Source organism: Tamandua tetradactyla, chromosome 5, assembly GCF_023851605.1.
Source record: "Tamandua tetradactyla isolate mTamTet1 chromosome 5, mTamTet1.pri, whole genome shotgun sequence".
NCBI lineage: Eukaryota > Metazoa > Chordata > Mammalia > Pilosa > Myrmecophagidae > Tamandua > Tamandua tetradactyla.
In genome coordinates, this window is record NC_135331.1 from 10,370,541 (window position 1) to 10,393,842 (window position 23,302).

Here is a 23,302-nt window from a genome sequence, read left to right on the forward strand (position 1 = left end):
CCTGTCGCCCCTCGGCAAATGGATTTTTTTTGTTTTTTTTTGCATGGGCAGGTGCTGGGAATCGAACCCAGGTCTCCACCATGGCAGGTGGAAATTCTGCCTGTTGAGCCACTGCGGCCCGCCCTTGGCAGATGGATTTTTACAGGCAGGCACAGGGTCCCCAGGCGGAGGTGGAGGGGTCTTAGAATACCTAAGGTGCATTGCCACCCACTTGTGGGGGGTCCTTCCCTGTGCCAGTGGAGGGCGGGACACCCCTGAGGACACTGGGTTCCCCAAAACAGCCCTGTGAACTCTCCGTTGACATTTTTCTTTCTTTTTTTCTTTTACGGGCCTGAGGTTGGTACTGATGTCTGGCTGCCTTATCGCAGTGGTAGTATTTTCAGTTCACAGTGTAGACGGAGTTGCTAATTATTAACGTCCCACCTGGGGAGCCGTGGACCTGAATCCACTGTTAACCACTTAAGCTCCTCAAGGAAAGCTGGCATAAGGGGGAAACAGACAAACGCATATCCATTGTCTGTGATTATCTCGTTAGGTCAAAAAAAGGAGGCAGCTTCCAGAAGGGTCTGGGCAGTGTCCAGAATAGCCCAGATCTTTCTCTTTCAGAAAGCCTGCCCTGGGCTTGCTGTCCCGGGTGTAACCCTTTGGGGGCTAAACTCGTGCCAGCACCAGTTTTCCTTGTCTCCGTGCTTCCAAGCGCCCCCAGAGAGTGTAGACATTTGGGCAGAGCCCAGGAAAGCAAGGGACATGATTCCCTCCAGCACAATTTATTTCTCCGAGAGAAAATCTCCCATTAGAATCATTTCTTGCCTCAGCCTGGCATGGACCAGTGGAAATTCTTCCCCGAGGGAGGGAGCCCAGGGTGCCCCCTGGTGGCTGCGGAGGTGCGTGCCAGGGACGGGGGGGTGGGGGGGGGTGGGATGGGGGGGGTGGGGGTGGGGGTGGGGGTGGAATCTTAGCTTCCCGGGGACAGCTTGTGGGAGGGGGGCCAGGGGAGGCACCTTGAGAAGGTCTCTATTTAGTAAGACTTTTCACGCCAGCAGTAGCTTTGGGTAACCAGACATCCACAAAAGGTCTCACCCCTGGTGTCTCTGAGTTACTGGTTCCAGGTCTGCATTTGACTTAAGGAAATCTTGAGACCCAAAGGGAATGAAGACAGGTGGGCACTATTAACAGTACTATTTCCATGGACCAGACAAACAGATAGGTTTGTCTTACACTGGTTTTTTTTGCCCTGATCAGTGGCCAGAATTTAAAATGCAGAGATCTCACATAAAAGATCTGGATCTTGGTGTTTGTCTAAAAAATCAGAGATCTGATTTTTTTTCTAGGGTATTGCGTAGCATTTGCCATCTTTAAATTGGGCACGGGGCCTCCAGTTTGGCACAGACCTCAGCAGTCCCTAATGCCCCAGTTCCTGTATATCTTCCACTTTACCTGTCTGGTCCCTGCAGGCATCCAGCCTAGAGATTGGAATTGGGAAAAATAAGGGGGGCAGAAAGTCCAGTTGAAGCAATGGGCCCCCTCCCCTAACTGTGGATATGTAGCCAAGGAAGGGGGCATTGAAAGGCTTCGGCTAAATGTGGAGGAATCATCTTGGAAAATCTTTTTTTGGAAAACTTTAGTTTTAGATTTTTAGGTTAAAACAAACACTGATATATTGTGGAGGAGGGTGTGAAATTCACATGGATTATTAAGAGAAAACATGAAATGTCAGAGAAATTTTGTGCTTGTGGGGACACACTTCCAAATAAGTGCCCCCTCTGTGATTGGGGGAAAATTTGAGAAATGCTGTCTAAGGAGTTGGTAGCCAAATTCCTTCTCTCTCTGATTAGCAAGGAATAGATGTGGATGGCCCACTTCTATGTTTGTTAGTAGAAGATAATAATGGAGCCTGGGTTGTCTTACATTTTCGAAGAATGGATCAGGTCCAGAAGGGGCCAGACGGGTTCCTGAGGCTGTTATCGCTCAGGGCTCCCATCCCAGGCAATGGAGTCCGGTGGTCAGTGCCAGGTTCTACCCACTACTAGCTGTGTGATCTTGGGCAAGTCACTTAACCTCTCTGAATTTCAACTTCTGTTTTTTTGTGAACTGGGGAGTTCACAGCCCTACTCTGCAGCCAGGATTGTTTTAGTGCCCAGCACAAGCCCTCAAATGCTGGTAAGAATTGTAGTGAGATCACATCCAACTCCTTAGGGAAAGTGGGTGAGTAATATTCAATAATATCTGCAGGTGGGACAGTAGGAAAACTGAGGCTTATTCAGACTCCCGCAGTTAGCTACAGAACTCAAACCCAGATCTTCTGACTCAGAACTGGATTTTTCCCCCAAGCACAGAGTAACAGTTTAACTCATGAGGTGTTAGGTTCCCACCTTGTACTTTCTAGAACCTCTGGATCCATCACTTTTAGGGAGGGATGACTCTGCCGAATGAAGCCATATTCAGAGAGCACAAGTTTTGGAGTTGGGCAGATCTGGGTTCAGCCCTGTCTCCCCCTTTGCCATGTGGACTTGAATCCGCTTCTCTGCCCCAGCCCTGGTTTCCTTGTCTGTGCCACAGACACGACAAAGCCCACCCCAGGGCAGTCCAGGCAATGAGATGAGAGAGGGGATGTGAAATCTTTATTACAGCGCCTGGCACAGAGCGACGCTCAGTAAATCTTCCCCTCGCCCATCCATGCAACAAAACACATTATCCCCGCCTCCGTCAGCGATGAATACACCCTCCACCCCCACCCCCCGTGGGACTGACCACACCCATGGCCACCCATCCTTGGTGGCCATGCTTACACCCGGGCGAAACATACACCCGAATGGAAACTTACCCCTCTCAGTTCCTTTCTGTTACATTTTTTTTTTTTTTTTTTTGCATGGGCAGGCACCGGCATTCAAACCCAGGTCTCCAGCGTGGCAGGTGAGAACTCTGCCACTGAGCCACCGTGGCCCGCCCTGTGTTTTCTTTTAAAATAGGCTGCAGACGTGTTACCAGAGTTGGCAGCCTGAGAATCCTGTCTAGCTTTCTTGTACCCATCGTTATTACACTTAATGGCATTTCAAAAATTATTTTTATTAATCGACATTAAAAAAAACTTTTTAAATTGTAAAATCTAACATGTATACAAAGTAAAGAAATAAAAAGCGATAATTTTCAGAGCACCCTTTAAGCAGTAGTTATAGAACAGATCTCAGTGTTTGTCCTGGGCTACCATTCCATGAGCTCAGATTTTTCTTCTTGCTGCTCCAAAACTCTGGAGGCCAGAAGTTTTAATATAGTGATTCTGCAGCCATGCTTATTTGTTAGATCCCATTTTCTCTGTTATATGTGTTCCTTCTCCTCTGATCCTTCTCCCAATCTTTAGAGTGCTTTGAACAATGCACCTTTTGACTTTTTCATGTTGAGAAGGGGTGTCCACACTAGAGGACAAGGGGGGTGTGATCAATTGATAATCCTGGAGAGGCTGGTCCCTCTGAGTTTCAGGATTTATCTGGCCTAGGAACCCTCTGGGAATTATATGTTCTAGTAAAACTAGTGCATGAAACCTTTATAGAGTCTCAGTTGAAGCCCTAGGTGTTCTTAAGACAATTGACATAATTTTTTAGACTGGTTTTAGAGTTACAGAAAAGTTGACCATATAATACTGATTTCCTATATCAGTTCCCCCACCATGTACCTCCCCTGCCCCCAGTTTCCCCTATTATTGGCATCTTCCATTGATGTGGCATGTTTATTACAATGAATGAACCCACACTGACACATTATTCACTGAAGTCAATCGTTTATTCAGATTTCCTTAGTTTTTACCGAATACCCTTGTTGTTGTTGTTTTTGCCCCAGAATCCCATCCAGGATCGTCATGTCTCCTGAGGTCCTCCTTGCTGGGACAGTTTCTCGGACTTTTTCTTGGTTTTGATGAAAACACTATAGATTTGTACAAGTCCCTCCATGGGTATTTGCTGCATTTCCTTTTCTTAGTTATTTGCTAGAATTTACTATAGATCAGGAACTGGGGGAAGCATTGGAGGGGGACCAGTGAGCCAAGACTTTTTTTTTTTTTTTTTTTGGCATAGGCAGGCACCGGGAATTGAACCCGGGTCTCCGGCACGGCAGGTGAGCACTCAGCCACGGAGCCACCGTGGCTCACCCGAGCTGAGACATTTTATCACCAGCACCAATAAATTCCTTCACAAACTCTGGGGCTTGCAGGAAGCTGTGCGTGGTGGAGCTTGGATTTGAATCCCGGCAGCTGGCTCTCCAGCCAATACCTGTGGGGAGAAGATGGCATTCTTCAGCCTGGTTTGTGGTCCCAGCCACATTTTGAAAAGCAAGGCACCCAGATGATAGGCAGAAGAGCAGGGCAGCGGACAGAGCGAGTTAGAAGTGGTCAAGGACATTAGGACAAGGGAGGCAAAATCGTCTCCCACTGACATTAATATCTGAGCACTTCTGTTCTTCCCGGCAGATGCTGCTGTGTGATTTCTCTTCTTAAAATCCCCAAAAGGGTGGTTTTGGACCAGCCCAAAATTAACGGTTGAAGTTCAGAATAGGACAGGGGACAGGTCTGTGTTGCTACACGTGTTCTTATGATAAACTGTGGATGCAGCCCAGGAACCTCTGCGTGGAGGAAAAGGTCTGGTGCCCCAAGAACCTGTGTGGGTTGGTTGTGGGGTGGAAAGTCTGGCCACAGAGGTTTGGGGTTAGGTCCCTCCCTGGTCTGGGGCTGTGAGTCCTCTGAGCCTCGACTGGGGATAGTTCAGCACAGGGGCCCTGGTTCTAGTTTGCTAGCTGCCAGAATGTGATATACCAGAGACAGAATGGCTTTGTAAGAAGGAGAAGTTATTAAGTTGCAAGTTTATAGTTCCAGGCTGTGAAAATGTCCAGATTAAATCAAGTCTATAAAAACATCCAAATTAAGGCACTAACAAGAGGTGAACTTCATTCAAGAAAGTCCAATGATGTTCAGGGTTTCTCTCTCAAATGGAAAGGCACATGGTGAACATGGCAACGTCTGCTAGCTTCCTCTCCAGGCTTCTTGTTACATGAAGCTCCCCCAGGGGCGTTTCCCTTCCTTATCTCCAAAGGTCTCTGGTTTTGAGGACTCTGGTGGTTCTCGTGGCTCTCTCTCTTTTTTCCAAAATGCTGCTTCTTTTAAAGGATTCCAGTAAACTAACCAAGTCCCACCTGGAATGGGTGGAGTCACATCTCCCTCTAATCAAAGGTTAATACCCACAATTGGGCAAGTTGCATCTCTGTGGAGATAATCTAATCAAGTTTCCAACCTACGGTACTGAATAGGGATTAAAAGAAACGGCTGCTTCCATGAGACAGATCAGGATTAAAACACGGTTTTTCTCGGGTACAGAATCCTTTCGAACTGACACAGGCCATTTACGCTGGGAGCAGGCTCTAAGGTCATCCCCTGCAGAAGGCCGAAGCGTCATCGAGTCAGCTTTACTCTTACAGTACCCTTCAGAATCCCGCATAAAGGGAGGACCTCTGCGTGCCGTGTGGAAGACCCTTCTCCAGCCTGGCACGTGTCCACCACAGCCCGTGTTTTTTTGCTGGCCATTTGGCCAGGCAGCTCCATCCTCCGTCCAACAAATCGAGTGTCTACTTGTGTTTAGGGCCCCTGTTGCGAAAAAAATGTACACACCCAGGTTAGAATAGACATGGCGAGCTCCTCCCACTGTGGGAAGCATCTGTGAAGGGCCAGGGCTCGCCTTTCACAGGTGTCATACAGGTTGTGTTTTTGTCTCTCTCTGAGTAATAGGTGAATGTGTGTGCACTAGCTGTGTCTCTGGCGCTGCCTCCCAGCCCTCCCCGCCTGCTTGGAAAGAAGGAAATGAGATTGTGTGCCCGACGATAGTCAAATGCTTGGTGTCACAAGTGTGATCCGTGGCCCAGGCATGAGGTCATAGGGAAACGTGTGGTTTGTGTTATTTATTTTTTTTGACGGGTGGGGTCCTGGGTTATTGACTCATCCCTTTGGTGGGAAAGGGGACAATCTGCTGTCAATGTGCTGAGCTTTCTCTCTGCAGAGAACATTCTTAACAGTTTTCCACGTTAAGTTAGCCCTTTGAGACATAGCCAAAGCGTGACCAGCACTGCTTTTCCCAGGGTGTACGTTTGAACGGTTCCAGAATCCAATCACTCTTAAGTCCCTTCTGTTTTCTTTCCCTGGCCTGTGGTAGTTTTGTCACTTAGAAGTCAGAATTGGGTGATTCTCAGAAGTTAAAACCAACTCAAGTGATATTTTTGACTTGTAAACTTATGGACAAGAAAGCTTGGTGTTTGGGAAGTGATTGCAGGAGCCACAGCATTGTTTCTGGAGGCTGACTTGGCATGTTCCCTGTTCAAATCCCAGTTCACCATGCGTCAGCTCCTGCCTCTGGGTAAGTGACCGAGCTCCGCTTTGACTCAGTTTCCCCATATGTAAAACGGAGTCGATTATATTGGTACCTACTTCACAGGGTGTTGTGAGCAATAAAGGAGACGATAACTAAGTCAGTTGCAACAGGCGTTGTATATGCTGAGTAAGGAAATGCTCACGTAGTAGCCCTGTTTGTCGTTGATGAGGATGTTACCTCTCCGTGCCCCAAACCTTCAGAGCCTCTCATAACCCTCAGGGAGAGGTGAAAAGGCCTCACTGGGTCCTTCTGTGTCGTGCATGCTTGGGGCTGCCCCAGAAGCACCTCCCGCGTTCGCCCTTCCAGTTCCGAGCTCCAGCCACCCTCCCCTGAATGCCCTCTCCAGCTCTTCACCAAGCAAACGCCTGCTCATTCTTCAAGGCCGAGCTCAGAATCCTTCCCTGGTTTCCTAAGGCAAGATTGAGAACTTTATAAAACTTGTCTGAGCGCTTAGTTTGCTGCCTCCGCAGACATGTACGCCGCATCCAGACTCGGGGATGGGACTTGGTTCACTGAATCGTAGTGCTAGAGTAGGGAGTCTCGCAAACCTTTTAGACTGAATGAATGAATGAATGAATGATTAGAATGGATGAGTTTTTAAAGAGCCGGATGCTTTAGCAGCTCCCAGAAGGGACAGAGGCTTGTTGTCAGTCTTCGTGGCCCCCCGAGGGACCCTGGTGACATGATTCGCATCGAGTGTCGGGGGTGGGGGCGGGCATGGATGTAGTGACAGGCTCTTGGGCCTTTGCTGGGTGAGCCCTCGCCTCGGGCCCCTTCCCCCACACCCACCCCTGCCCTGCGCTCATTCGACTCCTTTGTTTGGCCACAGAACGTCCTGAAGGAGCACGCAGACGATGACCCAGGTCTCGCCATCACCGGGGTCCCCGTGGTCACTTGGCCGAAGAAGACGCCAAAGGTAAGAGGCAGACTGCGCGTGGTGGAGACAGTGACTGCCCCACAGCTGTTCAGTTTGGGTTTTAAAAGGAGCCTTTACCTGTTGTGGAAACTGCAGGCAGTGCCCTCTGGTGGCCATTCGGGAAATTGTGGGAAAGCCACACCTCGTCTTGTCGTTTGGTGGATTTTTCCTTTTCTCCCTCTTTTCCTCTCCTTCTCTCCTTCCTTTCCTCCTCCCCTTTCACACTTTCCTCTTCCTCCAGCTACTTCATGGGCTGTTTGCTCTCCTTTGAAAGTAACTTTTTTAATCTTTGTAAAAAACATCAATGCTTACCAAAAAAAAAAAATCGAAGAGAAAAGAGTGAGCATTGAGACTAGAAGGAATGATAACTGCCTTATTGGAACTTATTAGGAGCCAGTTGCTACTGCTTGGTCCCCTGTGCCCATTATCTTGTTTCATCTCCAACGACCCTGTGGCGTAGACAGTTGTATCTCCCATTTTACAGATAGGGAAACTGAGGCTTGTTTAGGGCATGTGGTTAGTGAGTGGCGCAGCTAGGACTCAATAATCAGTCTGTTGGAGAGACCAGGCTTCAAACCAGTGCCCCCTCCAAGCCCACCATCCAGAGAAAACCTGTGACAGTTTGGTGAGCTGTCTTGCAAAGGCCTCGCTTTAGAGTGGGAAATGAATTTATCAGTCCATTCAGCTACCCATTGATCTGTCTGCACGCAACACTTCCTTGGGTGAATTATGTAAGCTTCCTGAAACTTACTTTCCTGATAGGTAAAAAGAGGTTATACTTGTACCTGCTTTAGTTTTCATGAGGCCTCAATTGGATACTGCATGCAATGTCTTGAGGACAAGAGCTAACGCATGATTAGCTCTTTCTGAATGTCAGTTTTAACTTCAGCAGCCCCCTGTGGGTGGGTACTTTCCCAATTTCTTTTTCTTTTTTTGCTATTGTAGAAAACACCGAGGAACATTCTAGATCTGTGCTGTCCAAATAAGTAGCTGCTGGAGCATTTGAAATATGGCTAGTCCAAATTGAGATGCTTTGTAGGTGTAAAATACACAGCAGATTTCAGAGACTTAGTATGGGAAAAAAAACATAAAAGACCTCATTAACAGATTTTTCATATTGATTCATGTTGAAATTAGGGTTGCTGAATTAAAAAAAAGGATGCCCTGTTAAACAGCTTTTTTTTTTTTTTTTAGTATAAGCACGTTCCAGTTATTGCCTGGGACATAATTAATACTAAAAAAAATATTGATTGTTCATCTGCAATTAAAGTTTAATTGGGCTTCCTGTATTTTTATTTGCTAAATCTGGCAACCCTAGTTGAAATGATATTTTGGATATGCTGGTTAAAATAGACTATTAAAATGAGCTACACCTGTTTCTTTTTTACTTTTTTTAATGTTGTTACAAGAAATTTAAAATTATATATGTGACTCGCATTATATTTCTATTGGACGGCACTGTTCTAGAATATTCTTTTTGCTTTTGTCCTTAGGGTAACTTCCCAAGTGTGGAATTGCTAGGGAAAGGGTACCCATTTCTTGCGGGTGTTGAATTCTCTTTGAAGCTTTTGCTGAAACACAGGTGATAATAGGGGACCGAAAAAGGATTCACTTCATATCTTCTTCCTTAGCTCTCTGATCTGTAGGAAACTTTGGGGGTTTAAACTTTCCCTGGCATGTGCAGTAAATGCAAGTGCTGTTTAACAGACTGCAGTCTGTATCTGCAAACATAGCACCCTGAATCAGCCCACAGCTGCGCTTCACGTGATGGGTAAAACGAGGCTTTGCCTGGCTGCCCGCTTCCCTTCTGGCAGGGGAATTGCTCCAGGGGAGTTATTGGGGTTTGCAGAACATGGGCTTTTAAAAAAACAAACTTGCCACTATCCACTGTAATCTCAGAATTAATGGAGGGACCCAAAGGAGCGTCTCCAGGGGAAATCACGTCCGGTGGAAAAACGAGCCCCCGAGACCCCTTGACCCACCCCCAAGGGGTTTGTAGGTACTATTTTTTTTAATCCACCTTTCCTCCAAAGACTTCTGAGGGTGGGGGTGGATGGGGGTGGTGCCTATAGACTTTATCTCAGATTCCTGTGGAAGCCGGGCTTATAAAAGCCTCTCTGTGCACATGATCGGCGTGCCTGACTGTCCCATGCTAGTGGGAAACATTGGAGCTACAGGCTGGATGGGAAAAGGTGGTAGAGGGGAAAAGGAAGAATAGTTGGCATTGACTTATGGGGTGCCAGTCTCTTAAAAAGTAGTGTACATTAAACATGTAATTCACATATGATACAATAAACCCATTTAAAGTGTACTGTTCAGTGTTTGTTTAGTTTATTCACAGGGTTGTATGGCCATCATTACAATCTAATTTTAGAACAGTTTTGTACCCCCTAAAAGAATCTGGGTACCCTTTAGTGTCCCTCCCCATTCCTCCCCTACCCCCAGCCCCTGCCAACCCTGAATCACTTTTTGTCTTGATGCACTTGCCTATTCAGGACATTTCATAGAAATAGAATCATACTATATGTGGTCCTTTGTGACTGACTTCTTTCACTGAAGCATCATGTTTTCTAGGTTCTTCCAGGTTATAGCAAGTACCAGTACTTCATTCCTTTTTATGGCTGGATGATATTTCATTGTATGGATAGATCACACTTTGTTTATCAGTTCATCTGTTAATGGATATCTGGGTTGTTTCACTTTTTGAATATCATGCATAATTCTGCTATGAGCATTCATATACAAGTTTTTGTGTGGACATATGTTTTCAGTTCTCTTGCGTATATGTCTAGGAGTGGAGTTTCTCGGTGATACGGTAACTCCCTGCATGTTAAGCCTTTTGAGGAACTACCAGACTCCTTTCCACAGCAACTGTACCACTTTACAGCTCCGCCGGCAGTGTATGTGGGTTCTGATTGCTCCACATCCTTGTCAACACTTGTTATTGTCTGACTTTCTAATTTTAGCCATCCTAGCATAAGTCTTGTTAATTTAGTTTGTGTTGTGAAATTTAAAGTTAATTATAAATTATTTCAGAGCCATAAAAAGTCATAAACAAGATAAGTATTGAATACCACTGCACACCAGGGAGCTCTGGAAATAAATTATCACTGGTATAGCCAGAATCCCCTTGGTCTAGGTGCTGGTTTTTAGATGCATCATGGTATTTAGTCTTTCTACAAGGCTTGAAGGTGGATGTTGTTATGATGAGCCTGTGGTGCAGTTAAGGACACTGGGTGCTCAGAGAGGTCTACTCGTCTGCTTGGGGTCACACAGCTTGTCCTAGTGAGGCGTCTCCAGACCAGTTTCTTCCACTGAGCAGTGAGGGACCAGTGAAACGTGGCTGGTGAAGGAGGAGGGACGGGGGAGGGAGCTCAGTCCCACATTTATGCATTTCCTGGCTGGTGGGGTTAAAAAGTTAACAGGAAAGGAAGAAGTCACTAAACGGCTGACTGCCTGGGCTGCCGGGTCTGTCGATTCCCAGGTTTCTGGTCGGTGGGGTCCCCTCCTGTAATGCCAGCCGGGTTGAAAGATCAAGGGCGCTGGTTGAGGCTTGGGTCCGGGTCAGGTTACTGAACAAGTAATTAATGCTAAATGATGATGAGCAAGAAACGCTTTGATCTCCTACCTTCCCTGCAGGAGAACAGAGTCCTTTTCTGGATCCGATTAGGCGTCCCGAGGTCATTTGGGATGTGGCGCCCTTCAAATCAAAGATGCTCCAGCCACCATCTGCCACCCTTTGCCCCGTGGGCTGTTGGCTCGAGTGGTGACGGATTTGTTTTGATGTGACCTCCCTCCGGCCGCGTCTTTTTATGACCAGGTGGCGGGAGTTGGGGGCCAGAAAGTGACCTCGGAGCTTATGGGAGGCCCGACCTTTGACCCCCGCCCGATTAATGAGCCGAGCAGCTCTCCTGGTTAATTCACAGAGAAGGAAACTGAGGAAGGAGAGACCGAGTGCACCGCCTCTGCCCAGCGAGCCAGGGGTCGCGCCTGCCTCCCGATTCGGTATCTCTAGTGGCCAACCCAGGCTGCCACTTGGATTTCAATGATGGGCAGTTTTTCTCGAGTGTGGGACTGCTCGGGCAGCTGGAACATGTGCATGCAAGTGCCCCACCGGGGGACGCGGGTTCCGCCGTCTGCCGAGGCTGCTGGGTCAGCCTCTCCCTCGGGCACCGGGAGGCAGAGGCGCACGCACACCTGTGCCTCCCCAGCCCGCTTCTGTCTCCTCTCCCGCTTCCTCTGCATTGGCGAGTTAGATCTGGGAGACTTGATAAGTTGGGGCTTTTGCGAGAGTAAAAGAGGCCCCGGGTGCTTCCTGTACCCCACACTGCCCCACTCCCAATTCCTGTCTGCCCCAGAGTAATTAAGTTGAAGAGGTACAGTTGGGGTGGAGGGGAGGGGGAGGGGGAAGGGGGGAGGAGGAAGGAGGGGGAGGAGAGGGAGGAAGGGGAGGAGAGGGAGGAGGGGGAGGAGAGGGAGGAGGGGGAGGAAGGCTGCCGTTGGTTGCCACCAAGCCAGGTGCTTTCCCAGGGAGGCCCTATGGTCTGTAGGGCTTCTCCAGGACCAGTCTCCAGGCTTCACCTGGAGAGCTTGTAAAAATATATAATAATAATAATAATAATAATAATAATAATAATAATAAAATACAGCTTCCCAGGCCTCACCCTGGACACTTGGTTGAGTAGATCTGGGAATCTGGACTTTCTAAGGTCTTCCCAGGCGATCGATTGTCCTGCAGGATGCAGGTGAGATGTGGGGGTCTGGCACATCTGCACCTTGGTTCCTGGTTCTGCTGCCGACGAGCTGCTTGGCTTGGGGCAGGTCTGAGCCTCAGTTTGCTCATCTGTAAAAGGGGGCTCACTGTGCCTCTTCCATAGGGTCGCTGTGGAATGATGTGAGTAAAATACCTCTCCAGTGCTGGCCTGTGGTGGGCTGTGAGTTGATCACAACTATTACTATTTTTCGTAATTATGGCTATAAGTAAATGGTAATAGTTGTGATAGTTACTCTGCCTCACCTGGAATGCTCTCAGTAGATATTGAGGACATGGAGTGGGAGCAGGGGAAGGGGCTGAAGGGTTTGGAGGCATTTCCCGACCCCAGTTATTATTTCCTTCTGCAAAACTCCATCTCAAGCGAAGGCCCCGATGGCTTAATTCCCCTGCCATAGTTAGAGCCCTGCAGGAGTGGGCTGGTATTTCCTGGGGGAGGGACTGCTTTATAAACGGATTCTCCTTGGTCCCTTCCTCTCTACCCTGGAAAGGAGAAGCCTCAGGGCCTGTGAGGGGTGGTGGTGGCTATTTGCTTAGAGCATGTCCCCCAGGGGTCTGGGACTTCAGAGGCCCAGCATGTCAGCATGTCCAGTCCTGTCCAGCCTCCTGTAAGCCTGGAAAAGCATCTGGCTTTTTTTTTTTCCTTTTTTTTTTTGGTGACAGCATCGAGGGCGAGCAGCCTCGAGAGGAGGGCACGTGCCGCCTGCAGGCCCTGGGGGCTACAGGCCAGTGGTGGAGCTCAGGAGTGTGAAGAAAGAGGAGAGAAGCAAGTTGACCACAAGCAGGGAGGGTGTAGTGAGACATCTGCACACCTGATATGCAATCTAAGGGGTCTTTCTATCTGGTCGCTAAGTCATCTGGGGTCTGGCAGGTTCCTAGGAGTGCAGCAGAAGCCTCTGGTAAAAGAATGCCCCTAAAAGATGCTCCATTCATTCTGAATAATTTCACATCATACAACATCAGCGGCAGAAAAGTCCAGTTTAGAGGAAATTGCTGATGGTGAAGGATGTCAGCATTTCTGAAGAGCTGGTACCCAGGCCTCTGCCAGGGGATATGGGTTCTGATTCCAAATTGGTTGGTGGCTGAAGCACATTACTTTGTGATTGCGGGCGAGCCTGATGCCAAGAGTCCCATCAGAGAGCCCCCCCACACACACACTTTTTAGTGGAGCCAGAAGTGGGGGGTAGGTTGTACCACATGTGAGATCTCAGCAGGTCTCTTTGTAGATAAGCATTATAGGCTGTGATGCCGCCTTGGAAAATTTTTTTTTTAATCAGTGCTTATTTTAAAGTAATTCTGTGTTGCTTGCCTGCCTGCATGCTTTCCATGCATCCATTCATTCATTCCTCAAATGAAGAAATGAATAGCACTTACGTGTACACAGCCCATGCTGGGTGCCGGGTGTGATGTTGGAGAAGCAGAGCAAGCGTCTGTCCTGATGGGACTTATAGTTTAGGAGAGAGGCAGACAGTTAGCAGGTGGACACACAAATCATTGCAGTGAGTGCTTGTTATTCGTGGTGATTCTGTTCTTTAAAGGCTTCAGGGGAAGTGAAGGGTTAGGTTCTAGCCAGTCTCTGGTCACAACATTTTCATCATCAACTGATCGATACATAATCTTTTTTTTTAATTAATTTTTAAATTTTTTTTAAATACCAAAAAAACACCAAACTCAAAACATTCATAATTTTTTATCATTCTGTTCTACACATATACTCAGTAATTCACAATATCATCACATAGTTGCATATTCATCATCATGATCATTTCTTGGAACATTTGCATGTATTCAGGAAAAGAAATGAAAAGAAAACAAAAAAATTCATACATACCATACCCCACCCCCCACCGATCACCAGCATTTCACTCTAAATTTATTTTAACATTTGTTCCCCTTATTATTCATCTTTATTCTGTATGCTTTACTCGTCTGCTGACAAGGTAGATAAAAGGAGCATCAGACACGAGGTTTTCACAATCACACAGTCACATTGTGAAAACTATATCATTATACAATCATCTTCAGTAAATATGGCTACTGGAACACAGCTCTACATTTTCAAGCAGTTCCCTCCAGCCTTTCTGCTACATCTTGACTAACAAGGTGATATCTATTTAATGCGTAAGAATAACCTCCAGGATAACCTCTCAACTCTGTTTGGAATCTCTCAGCCATTGACACTTTATTTTGTCTCATTTCACTCTTCCCCCTTTTGGTCGAGAAGGTTTTCTCAATCCCCTGATGCTGAGTCTCAGCTCATTCCAGGATTTCTGTCCCACGTTGCCAGGAAGGTCCACACCCCTGGGAGTCATGTCCCACATAGACAGAGGGAAGGTGGTGAGTTTGCTTGTTGTATTGGCTGGAGAGAGAGGCCACATCTGAGCAACAAAAGAGTTTCTCTTGGGGGTGACTCTTAGGCTTAATTTTAAGTAGTCTTGACCTATGCTTTGTGGGGTTAAGTTTCATATGAACAAACCCAAAGACTGGGGGCTCAGCCTATAGCTTTGGTTGTCCATAATGCTTGTGAGAATATCAAGAATTCAACTTGGGGAAGTTGAATTTTCCCCCTTTCTCACCATTCCCCAAAGGGAACTTTGCAAATACTTTTTTATTCACTGTTCAAATCACTCTGGAATTTATCGGGGCATCACTCTGGACAAACCAACAAAATCTCCTGTCCTACTCGAGGTTCCATGTACTTATGATTCAATCCATAATCTTAATGTGTGTTTCTGTTTAAAGATAGCTAATTTAATATATATTGTTGATGCATTATCATTGAACCCTGTAACAAACAGCAAAGTGCTGGAACAAAGCTTCTCACCGTGGGTCCGTAAGGCACATCCCAGCCTTCTTCTGCTTAGGAACATGGGGTGGCATTTTGGGGCTCCACCTGGGGGTTGCATTTTAAACATTGAAATCACCAACAAAAAGCACAAAATGTGAAAACAAATAGTAAGGAATGGCACCGGGTAGACTGGGAAAGGGACACGCATTGGCAGTTCCAGAGCTGGGACGTGTCGGGTAGAGCCGAGCCTTGTTTGCCCTCTGTGGAGGGTGACTCGATTTTCTTGACACTCAGCATATGTCCACAAAGGATGGTGAAAGCACCGCAGGTATTGATTTTCGGTTGCACGTGCATTTCAGCAAGGAGGCGAATTCACAAATACAGAATCCATGAATATTGAGGATCAACTGTATAAAATCGGTCAGTGTGATCGATCCACGTGGAGAAATGAACAAGGGCACCGCGACTCTGGGTTTGTTGGGGGACAGGTGGTGTCCTCGATGGCCTTTCTGAGGAAGGGACATTTACACTGGCCTTGAGGGCTGGGAGGTCAGAGGGCAGAGCCCCTCAGGCAGAGGGAACAGTGTATGCGAAGAGTTCCGAGCAGTAAGGGATGGAGGCCCCTTCCTATGGGGGTGAACCCTACTAAAGTGGACCTTTTGATGTTACTCCAGTTATTTCAGTAAAGGTGTGGCCCAGCTGAAGTAGGATGGGTCTTAATCCTATTACTGAAGGCCTTATAGGGAAGGCCACAGAGGGAGAAATTTGGGGTAGACTGCAATACTAGTGTCAATGAGGGGGAGGGGGAGGTGTAGGAGATATGGAATGTATAAGGATTTTCTTTTTATTCATTGATATCAATATCAATCAATCAATATGTGATGATATTGTGAGCCATTGATTATACACACTGGGTGAAATTTATGGTACATGAGGATATCTCAACAAAAATATTAAAAAAAAAAAAAGATATAAAAATGGCCAATAAGCACAGAAAAAACCCCCACCTCAGTCCATTGACAGGCAAGTCTGTGGGCAGTGAGTTGGCTTAATGGGAATTTGTTAGCTCGCAGTTTTGAGGCTAGAAGTTCCAAAGCAAGGCCTCATCTAGGGGATGCTTTCTCCCCGGAGACTGGCATTCTGGGGCCGGCTGCCGGCTATCCTAGGTCTTGGGCTCACCTGTCACGTGGCAGCCTCTGCTGGCCTCTCCCTTCTCTTCCCAGTTCCATTGATACTCAGCTTCTGGCTGCTCCCTCTGTGGCCTTCCCTATAAGGCCTTCAGTAATAGGATTAAGACCCATCCTACTTCAGCTGGGCCACTGAAATAACTGGAGTAACATCAAAAGGTCCACTTTACAAGGGTTCACCCCCATAGGAATGGATTGAGGTGGTTTTTTTTTTTCCTGTGCTTATTGGCCGTTCGTGTATCTTTTTTTTTATATATATATTTTTGTTGAGGTATCCTCATGTACCATAAATTTCACCCAATGTGTATAATCAGTGGCTCACAATGTTATCACATATTGATTGATTGATATTGATATTGATGATATGATTGTGTATTCATCACCACGATCATCTTGAGAATGTTTGCATCACTCCAGAAAAATGAATAAAAAGAAAATCCTTATACATTCTATATCTCCTACACCTCCCCCTCATTGACACTAGTATTGCAATCTACCCCAAATTTTTTTAGCCCTTATCCCCCCCTCTTATTTATTTATTTCTTGTCCTTGTTTTTTTTTTTTACTCATGTGTCCATACCCTGAATAAGGGAGCATCAGCCATAAGGTTTTCACAATCACACGGTCACACTATAAAGCTATATAGTTTTACAATCGTCTTCAAGCCTCAAGGCTGCTGGAGCACCGTTCAACAGTTTCAGGTACTTCCCTCCAGCCACTCCAATGCACCATAAACTAAAAAGGGCTAGCTATATATTGCATAAGAATAACCTCCAGAATGACTTCTCAACTTTGTTTGAAATCTCTCAGCCACTAACACTTTATTTTGTCTCATTTCCCTCTTCCCCCTTTTGGTCAAGAAGGTTTTCTCGATCCCGTGACACCGGGATTTCTGTCCTACGTTACCACTTAGAGGGAGAGACCGCATATGAGCCATAAAAGAGGTTCTCTGGGGGTGGCCCTTAGGCATAATTATAACTAGGCTTAGCTTTTCCTTTGCAGGAATAAGTTTCATAGGGGTGAGCCCCCAGATTGAGGGCTCGGCCTATTAAATTGGTTGTCCCCACTGCTTGTGAGAGTATCAGGAATATCAGTTTAATATTTCCTCCTTCCCCCCCAGTCCCTCCAGGTGAGGGACTGTATTTGCAAATATTTTTTTATTCTCTGCTTAAATTATTCTCAGATCTATAAGGGCATCACATTAACCTGTACAAAGCAACAAGATCTCACTCCCTATTCAAGATTCCATGTAAATGTAATTTCAAGTAAACTGACCATATAAGTTAAATTAATGTGCTAACAAAAATACAAATTTTACACCAACTAAACGTCTCTTCCTTTAGTCTCGTACAGAGGTTGAAGTTTTAAAATATAGATATGTCACCCTTTATCCTGTATTCTAATTTACCTTAGTCCTTGGATTGAGTTTAAGAACGTGTTATTTTTCTGGGGGGCAGAGCTCCAAGCTGCCACAGAGGATTAACATGCATCCAGTATATTGGAGGTTTAGCAAAAGACTCCAGATTTTTATCCCAAATGCCATGGGGAGCCATTGAAAGCTTTTAAAGACCAAGAATAAATTAAAGGTGGGGCCGCAGTGAGAGGAGGGAGGCTGGCTAGGAGGTGATTGGCTAAAGGTCTCTCTCCCCTAATGATGAATTGGACGAGGGGCCCGGCAGTGAGATGGTTAATGGATTTGTGAATGGATGCCAGATATCTTTTATTGACCAAAGTGATAGGATTATAGGATGGTGTAGATGTGGGGGGAGAAAGGAGGTGGCTAGGTTGATTCCCAGGTCCCTTTTACTGAGGCAGGAAGATTCCTGGTCTCTCTCTGGGAACGGAACACAGAACCACAGTAGATGTCTCTCTTTGCCTCCAGGCCCAATCCCTTCTCAGGCCCTGGTCTCACAGTTCAGGTCTTATGCCACTCCTTTATTATAAAACCTCCATGCCTCTCCATGTCTTCAAAAGCATCTCCCAAAGCCATAGCCTGGTCTTCAGTGCTGAAGGTCCCAAACTGTAGCTCTGCCTTGGAATCGTGTTATTTCCTCTCATCTTTCCTACACTGCAGGGGAATTGAATTACTCCAACTTTTCCATTTACTTTCCTGCCCATTGCCTTGGCTCACACCATTCCCTTTCTCTAAATGCCCTGCTTTTCATTTCCTCACATTCAAATTCTCTCCATCTTCCTGGATCCAACGTAATTCCCATATCACCCAGAAAGCTTCCGGAGCTGGATGTTTTTCCAGGTGCCTCTCCACCCTTCTCGGCCCTGCTCTGTGGGCTGCATCAAAGAGCTTCTCTGGCTTTTGGTTGGGAGGTACCAGCTGGAGATGGGCAGGTGGATGGAGAGAGAGGTAGGGCTATCTATCCCTTCTGTAGAATCACTGCAGGTTGGCAGTTTCCATCTACGGAAGGCCCCAACCCCTGTCAGTTTTGCTCCCTGTGTTTCTGGTTCCCCTGCCCATCCTTCACCCACATACCAGGTGGGGAGGTAGGTAGCTTCTCACACTTGCTAATGTTGGGGTATGTCGTCATGTCTAGTTGGTGTCCCATAGCCTTTCTTTCACCCTTGTCAGTCCAGCCTTGTTGAACACTCCTCCATGAGCTGGTGTGACGATGCCATCCATTTGACCCCAACTGATACATTGCCGCCAGTTCTCTTTCCGCTGGACTTCCACATTCTACTCAGGATTTTTGTTAATTGTGGCCATCTCCGTCCTAAGCCCCAGTAGCTTCTTGAAGATCCAGGCTCCTCTTAATCATTTTTTTTCCTTAACCATTTTTCATATCTTGACATCGAAGATTGCCCCCAGATAACACATACCCAGGAATTATTTATTGAATGAATGCATGTGATAGCAAGATTTTCCCAGAACCCCTAAAAGCTGAAGATCTGCTCAGTCTGTTTCCATCCTCCCTGCTCTCTTTTGGGTACTTACCAAGTGTCTCTGAGTCCTCTGATGACTTATTCTCTTTCCAGTCCTAGCCAGCTATTGGAAGAACACTAAATAGCAGAATTCCTTGGTGCTCTCTGGGCTCACAATTTAGGTGTTGCTCCCCCACCCCCACCCCATTCCCCTGGACTTAGAGAGATTCCCACATGGAATTTTTCAGCCATCATCTGTATCATTTTGGAACCACTTTATTTCAGCTGAAATAACCGCTAGTTAAAGTCTGCCGTCCAGGTTTTCTTTTTTAGTTTGATAACCTGCTCAGTTGTCTGTGGCGGTCTTGGAAAGCCCTTGAGATACTGAAGGCTTCTGTCTTTGGTGGAATAGTCAGGAAGCCGGGCAGGCACTGTATGTTAGCTCATCATGGCTGTGGTTTTATTTATGGAACAATGGCCCATCTTTCAGATTTTCCCCCCCTTCAAATGCCATCCTATATTTCCCATTTTAAAGGAGGACACTTGATTCTTGACATTGGAAATCAGTTGCCATTTGTTTTCTTTCCTCTGTGATTTGGCTCAGAGGCAGGCAGATGTGTGCAGTTTATCATCCTCCAGAGTTAGATGAGGGCAAGTTAGGTGAATACAGGCAAAACATCTTCCTAGTTGAATTTTGCCTCACGTTGCAAGGGAAGGACAAGTATGTTTGACGGGACAGAGGAACCTGAGTTATATACAAAAGAAAGTAGATAGAAAGTGAAAGCTATGGTGAACCCTGCCCTGAATCACCAATCTTCCACCAGTGAATGCAGATGATGAAAAAACAAAGCGCTTTAAGAAGGGTGGTGATCATCCCATTCATAAAAAGGAATTTTTTTTTTTTGGTCATTTAGATTCTTTTTGCTTTCTGTTAATATTTATGACACAAGGTGGCAGAAGGGGGCTGGGTGCGGGGTTGGTGTGGGGAGAGGCCCGTTACTTTTGATCTGGGTTGGCTGTAGAGAAGGGTGTCATTTTATTTTAAATTTTTATTGTGGTCACAGAAACAGTACAGAATTTCCCAGGTTAACCGCTTTCACATGTACAGTTCGGTGACATCACTTACAGTCTCATTCTTGTCCATCCAGCCCTTTTATCTGGTTCCAGAACTTTCTCACCCCCTTACACAGGAAGCCTATTTCAGCAGTCCTTCCCCATTCCTTCAAAGCTCCTGGCAACTACTAATCTGCTTTCTGTCTCTATGGATTTACCTGTTTCGGACATCCCATGTAAGTGGACTCATACAATATGTGACCCTTGTGTCTGAATCTGTTCTTAATTCTTTTACTCTAGACCATTTTCAGGACACTGATGTGGGGAAAAGATGGTGCCAGGTGTCCTGCCCAGTGACCCACCTTCTGCATCGGTGTGATTGCTTCCTGGTGTCGCTGATTTGCTTGTTCCTTTCACTCCTTTGTAATTTCTGTAAACTGGAAATGAGGTCAAAGGCTTGGTGAGAGTAAAGTTAAATATCAGAGAGTGGTGAAGGTGCTGGCAGCCTGACTCCCCTGGGACTCGATTTCCTTCTTCCTTCTTTCCTCCAGAGAATAATCTAGCTGGGGCTAAATTGGCCCCCTGCTTCCCTGACTCAACTGACCATTCACAAATGGTTTTGACACCCGTTGGTAATTTTTTCCTGTATCAATAATCTTACCAGAGGTTGCAGAGTGGTCTTTTGTGCTTGCCATGCCTCCTGCATAAGCATTCTCTTGGAAAGTGGGACTTGCCCTCATTGAGGAGGCTATCCTGAAATGCAGTTCTCCCTGAAAAGGCAGCATATATGCTTCATTCTTCTCCGTTAATACCAATTTTCAAAGTGAGATGGTTTAATGTCTGCTTCAGATGGTGACAGATGAGGTTTGTCAGGCTTCCTCTATTTTGAGTGTCATGACAAGCTCACCAATCTTCACAGATCCAGGGGGATTCTAAGAGGCAAATTGGCCAGCTGGCAGTGAGCCATTTTTAAAGAACAGCAAGGCTGGTGGATGAGGGAAGACATGACAGCAGCCAAGGTGTTGTCTTCCCTCACCCCCTTTCTCTACTCCCCGCCCATGAGGATTATTGGAGTTGGGTCCCTAAGTGAAGGGCCTTAAGGAATTGTCAGAGCCCATTAGACCCCTGCCGTGAACCGTTAGCAGCTTCTTTAAACGGTGCTTCAACTTTCTCTTTGGCTGGTTGCTCTGGGGTTTAGGCTCTAACCAGATTCCCTTTCAGGAATAGGAATCAAGACCCTTCTTGAGATCTTGGTAGGTGATGGGGCTATAGGGAGTGCTCACCTCCTGGAGATCAAAGAAATCTTTATGCAGAGGCCCTGGGGGCAGAGCCAGGCTTTCTCCTGGTACTGATTTTTTTTTTGCTGCCATTTTGCCCACTTCAGCTAACCTAGCGAAAACATGACTGATGAATGCACATAAATGCTTTTAAAAAATTGGGGTATAATGTGCATAACCTAAAATTAGTGCCATGTAGTGGCACTTAGTACATTCACTATGTTGTGCAACCGTTACCTCTATCTATACCTGCACATTTTAATCACCCCAAAAAGAAATCTCATACCCATTAAGCAGTCACCCCCTATTCCCCCCTTCCCTCCTAGTCCCTGGCAATCATCTGCTTTAGGTCTCTTTGGATTTACCTATTCTGCCCAGGTCATATATATTACAAGATGTGGTCTTTTGTGTCTGGCTTCTCACTTAGCATAATGTTTTCAAGGTCCGATGGTGTTGTAGCATGTATTAGAACTTCATTCCTTTTTATGGCCAAATAACACAGGATTGTATGGCTACACCTCATTTTGTTTATCCATTCATGGGTTGATGGCATTTGGGTTGTTTCCATCTTTTGGCTATTGTGAACAGATCTGCTACGAGTGGTCATTTTTTTTACTCATATTTTTGCCTCTTTCCTGTCTGTTTTATTATCCTATTTGGAGTCATCTTTGGAATCTGTTTTCTTTTTTTCTTTCTTTTTGCATCCAAGTGCAATATAATTTTAGATCCTATTCCACCAGGGTCTTTTCTTTGGAGAGTGGTGGGACAGACAGTATATGATAGGAACTCTGGTTGGTAAGGAAAAGAAGGGCAAACTTGGTCTTAAGAAAAATATCTTAGAATCACAGAAGTCTCAATTGTAGGCTGGAATTTTGCTGGTGTTGGATGCTTTATTTAGTCGCTTGTTTTTGGGGTGGTTGCAAAGTGAACCCACTTGTCTCACCAGAGTTGTCTGAATGCCCAGCCTTTGGATTTTGGGAGGGAAATGAACAGAGAAGAGAAGTAACTTTCAAAAGCTCTGTTAAGATGTTGGAAATGGGATGGGGCAGGGGGACGTCACTTGTTTGATGAGATTTTTTGGTGGGTTGTTTTGTTTTTTAATTCTGCACACAGTCAGAAATCTTCCAGTGAATGCAAATATTTACTGATTGATTTTGGCAGTGTAAGGAGACATTATTCAGAGAGGAACCCCATTTAGCAGAAAGCTAGGGCTGTTAGGGAACCCATATGATGAATATATGCAGCTTGAAAATGCTTGTGGAATGACTCCAGGGGGAAAGAAAACAAAAAGCAGTTAATAACATTCGTAATTTCCTTAATAGAAATCACTGCAGCCCTTGATCTGTCACAGTCACCCTCCAAATCATTTTCACCCAGTTAACCCTGCAGTCCTAGGTTGTTGTTGTTGGACATGATGCAAAAATTCCTTTTAATTTACATTTTACCCTGCCTTCTAAGTAATTCTCCCAAAGACCTTCTGTTTTGGGATATATTCGTTTCTTAGGGCTTAAATCAACAGAAATGTATTCTTCCACAATTCTGGAGGCTTTCCAGAAGTGCAGAGTCAGGTGTAGACGCTCCCTCTGAAGGCTGCAGGGAAAAATGCTTCCTGGCCTCTTCCATCTTCTGGTGACTCCAGGTGTCCCTTGGCTTGTGGCTCCCTCACCGCAGTCTCTGTCTCAGTCACATGACCTTCTTCCCTGCATGTGCCTGTGTGTGTCCTGTCCTCTTACAAGGACACCAATGCTTGGACCTAGGGTCCACTGTGACCTCATCTGAACTAATTACATCTACACAGACCCTTTCTCCAAATGAGTTCACATCCTGAGGTTCCAGGTGGACATGAGTTTTTGGAGAGCACAATTCAAACCCTATAGGGAGGACAACCCATTGAAGAAGAGAGGGATAGTAAAAATAATAGAAAAATAACTAATGCATGCATTTGTGATTGCATATGAGGCATAGATTATTGAGTTGCCTTAGGAAGTGAACCCTTGCACTCCTACCATTTCTGACCCTTCCTTAGAGGCAT

At 46.0% G+C, this 23,302-nt stretch overlaps 1 protein-coding gene across 16 annotated transcripts in view; it reads left to right on the forward strand.

Annotated features, from left to right (window-relative positions):
• The window catches only part of KDM2B (lysine demethylase 2B), a 121,652-nt gene that overhangs the window by 64,536 nt on the left and 33,814 nt on the right, over positions 1-23,302 (forward strand). For all 16 annotated transcript variants that reach the window (XM_077159785.1, XM_077159777.1, XM_077159778.1 and 13 more), the window contains one exon: positions 7,234-7,320. In XM_077159785.1, the coding sequence (XP_077015900.1) occupies positions 7,234-7,320 (87 nt within the window). The remainder of the gene's footprint in view (positions 1-7,233; positions 7,321-23,302) is intronic.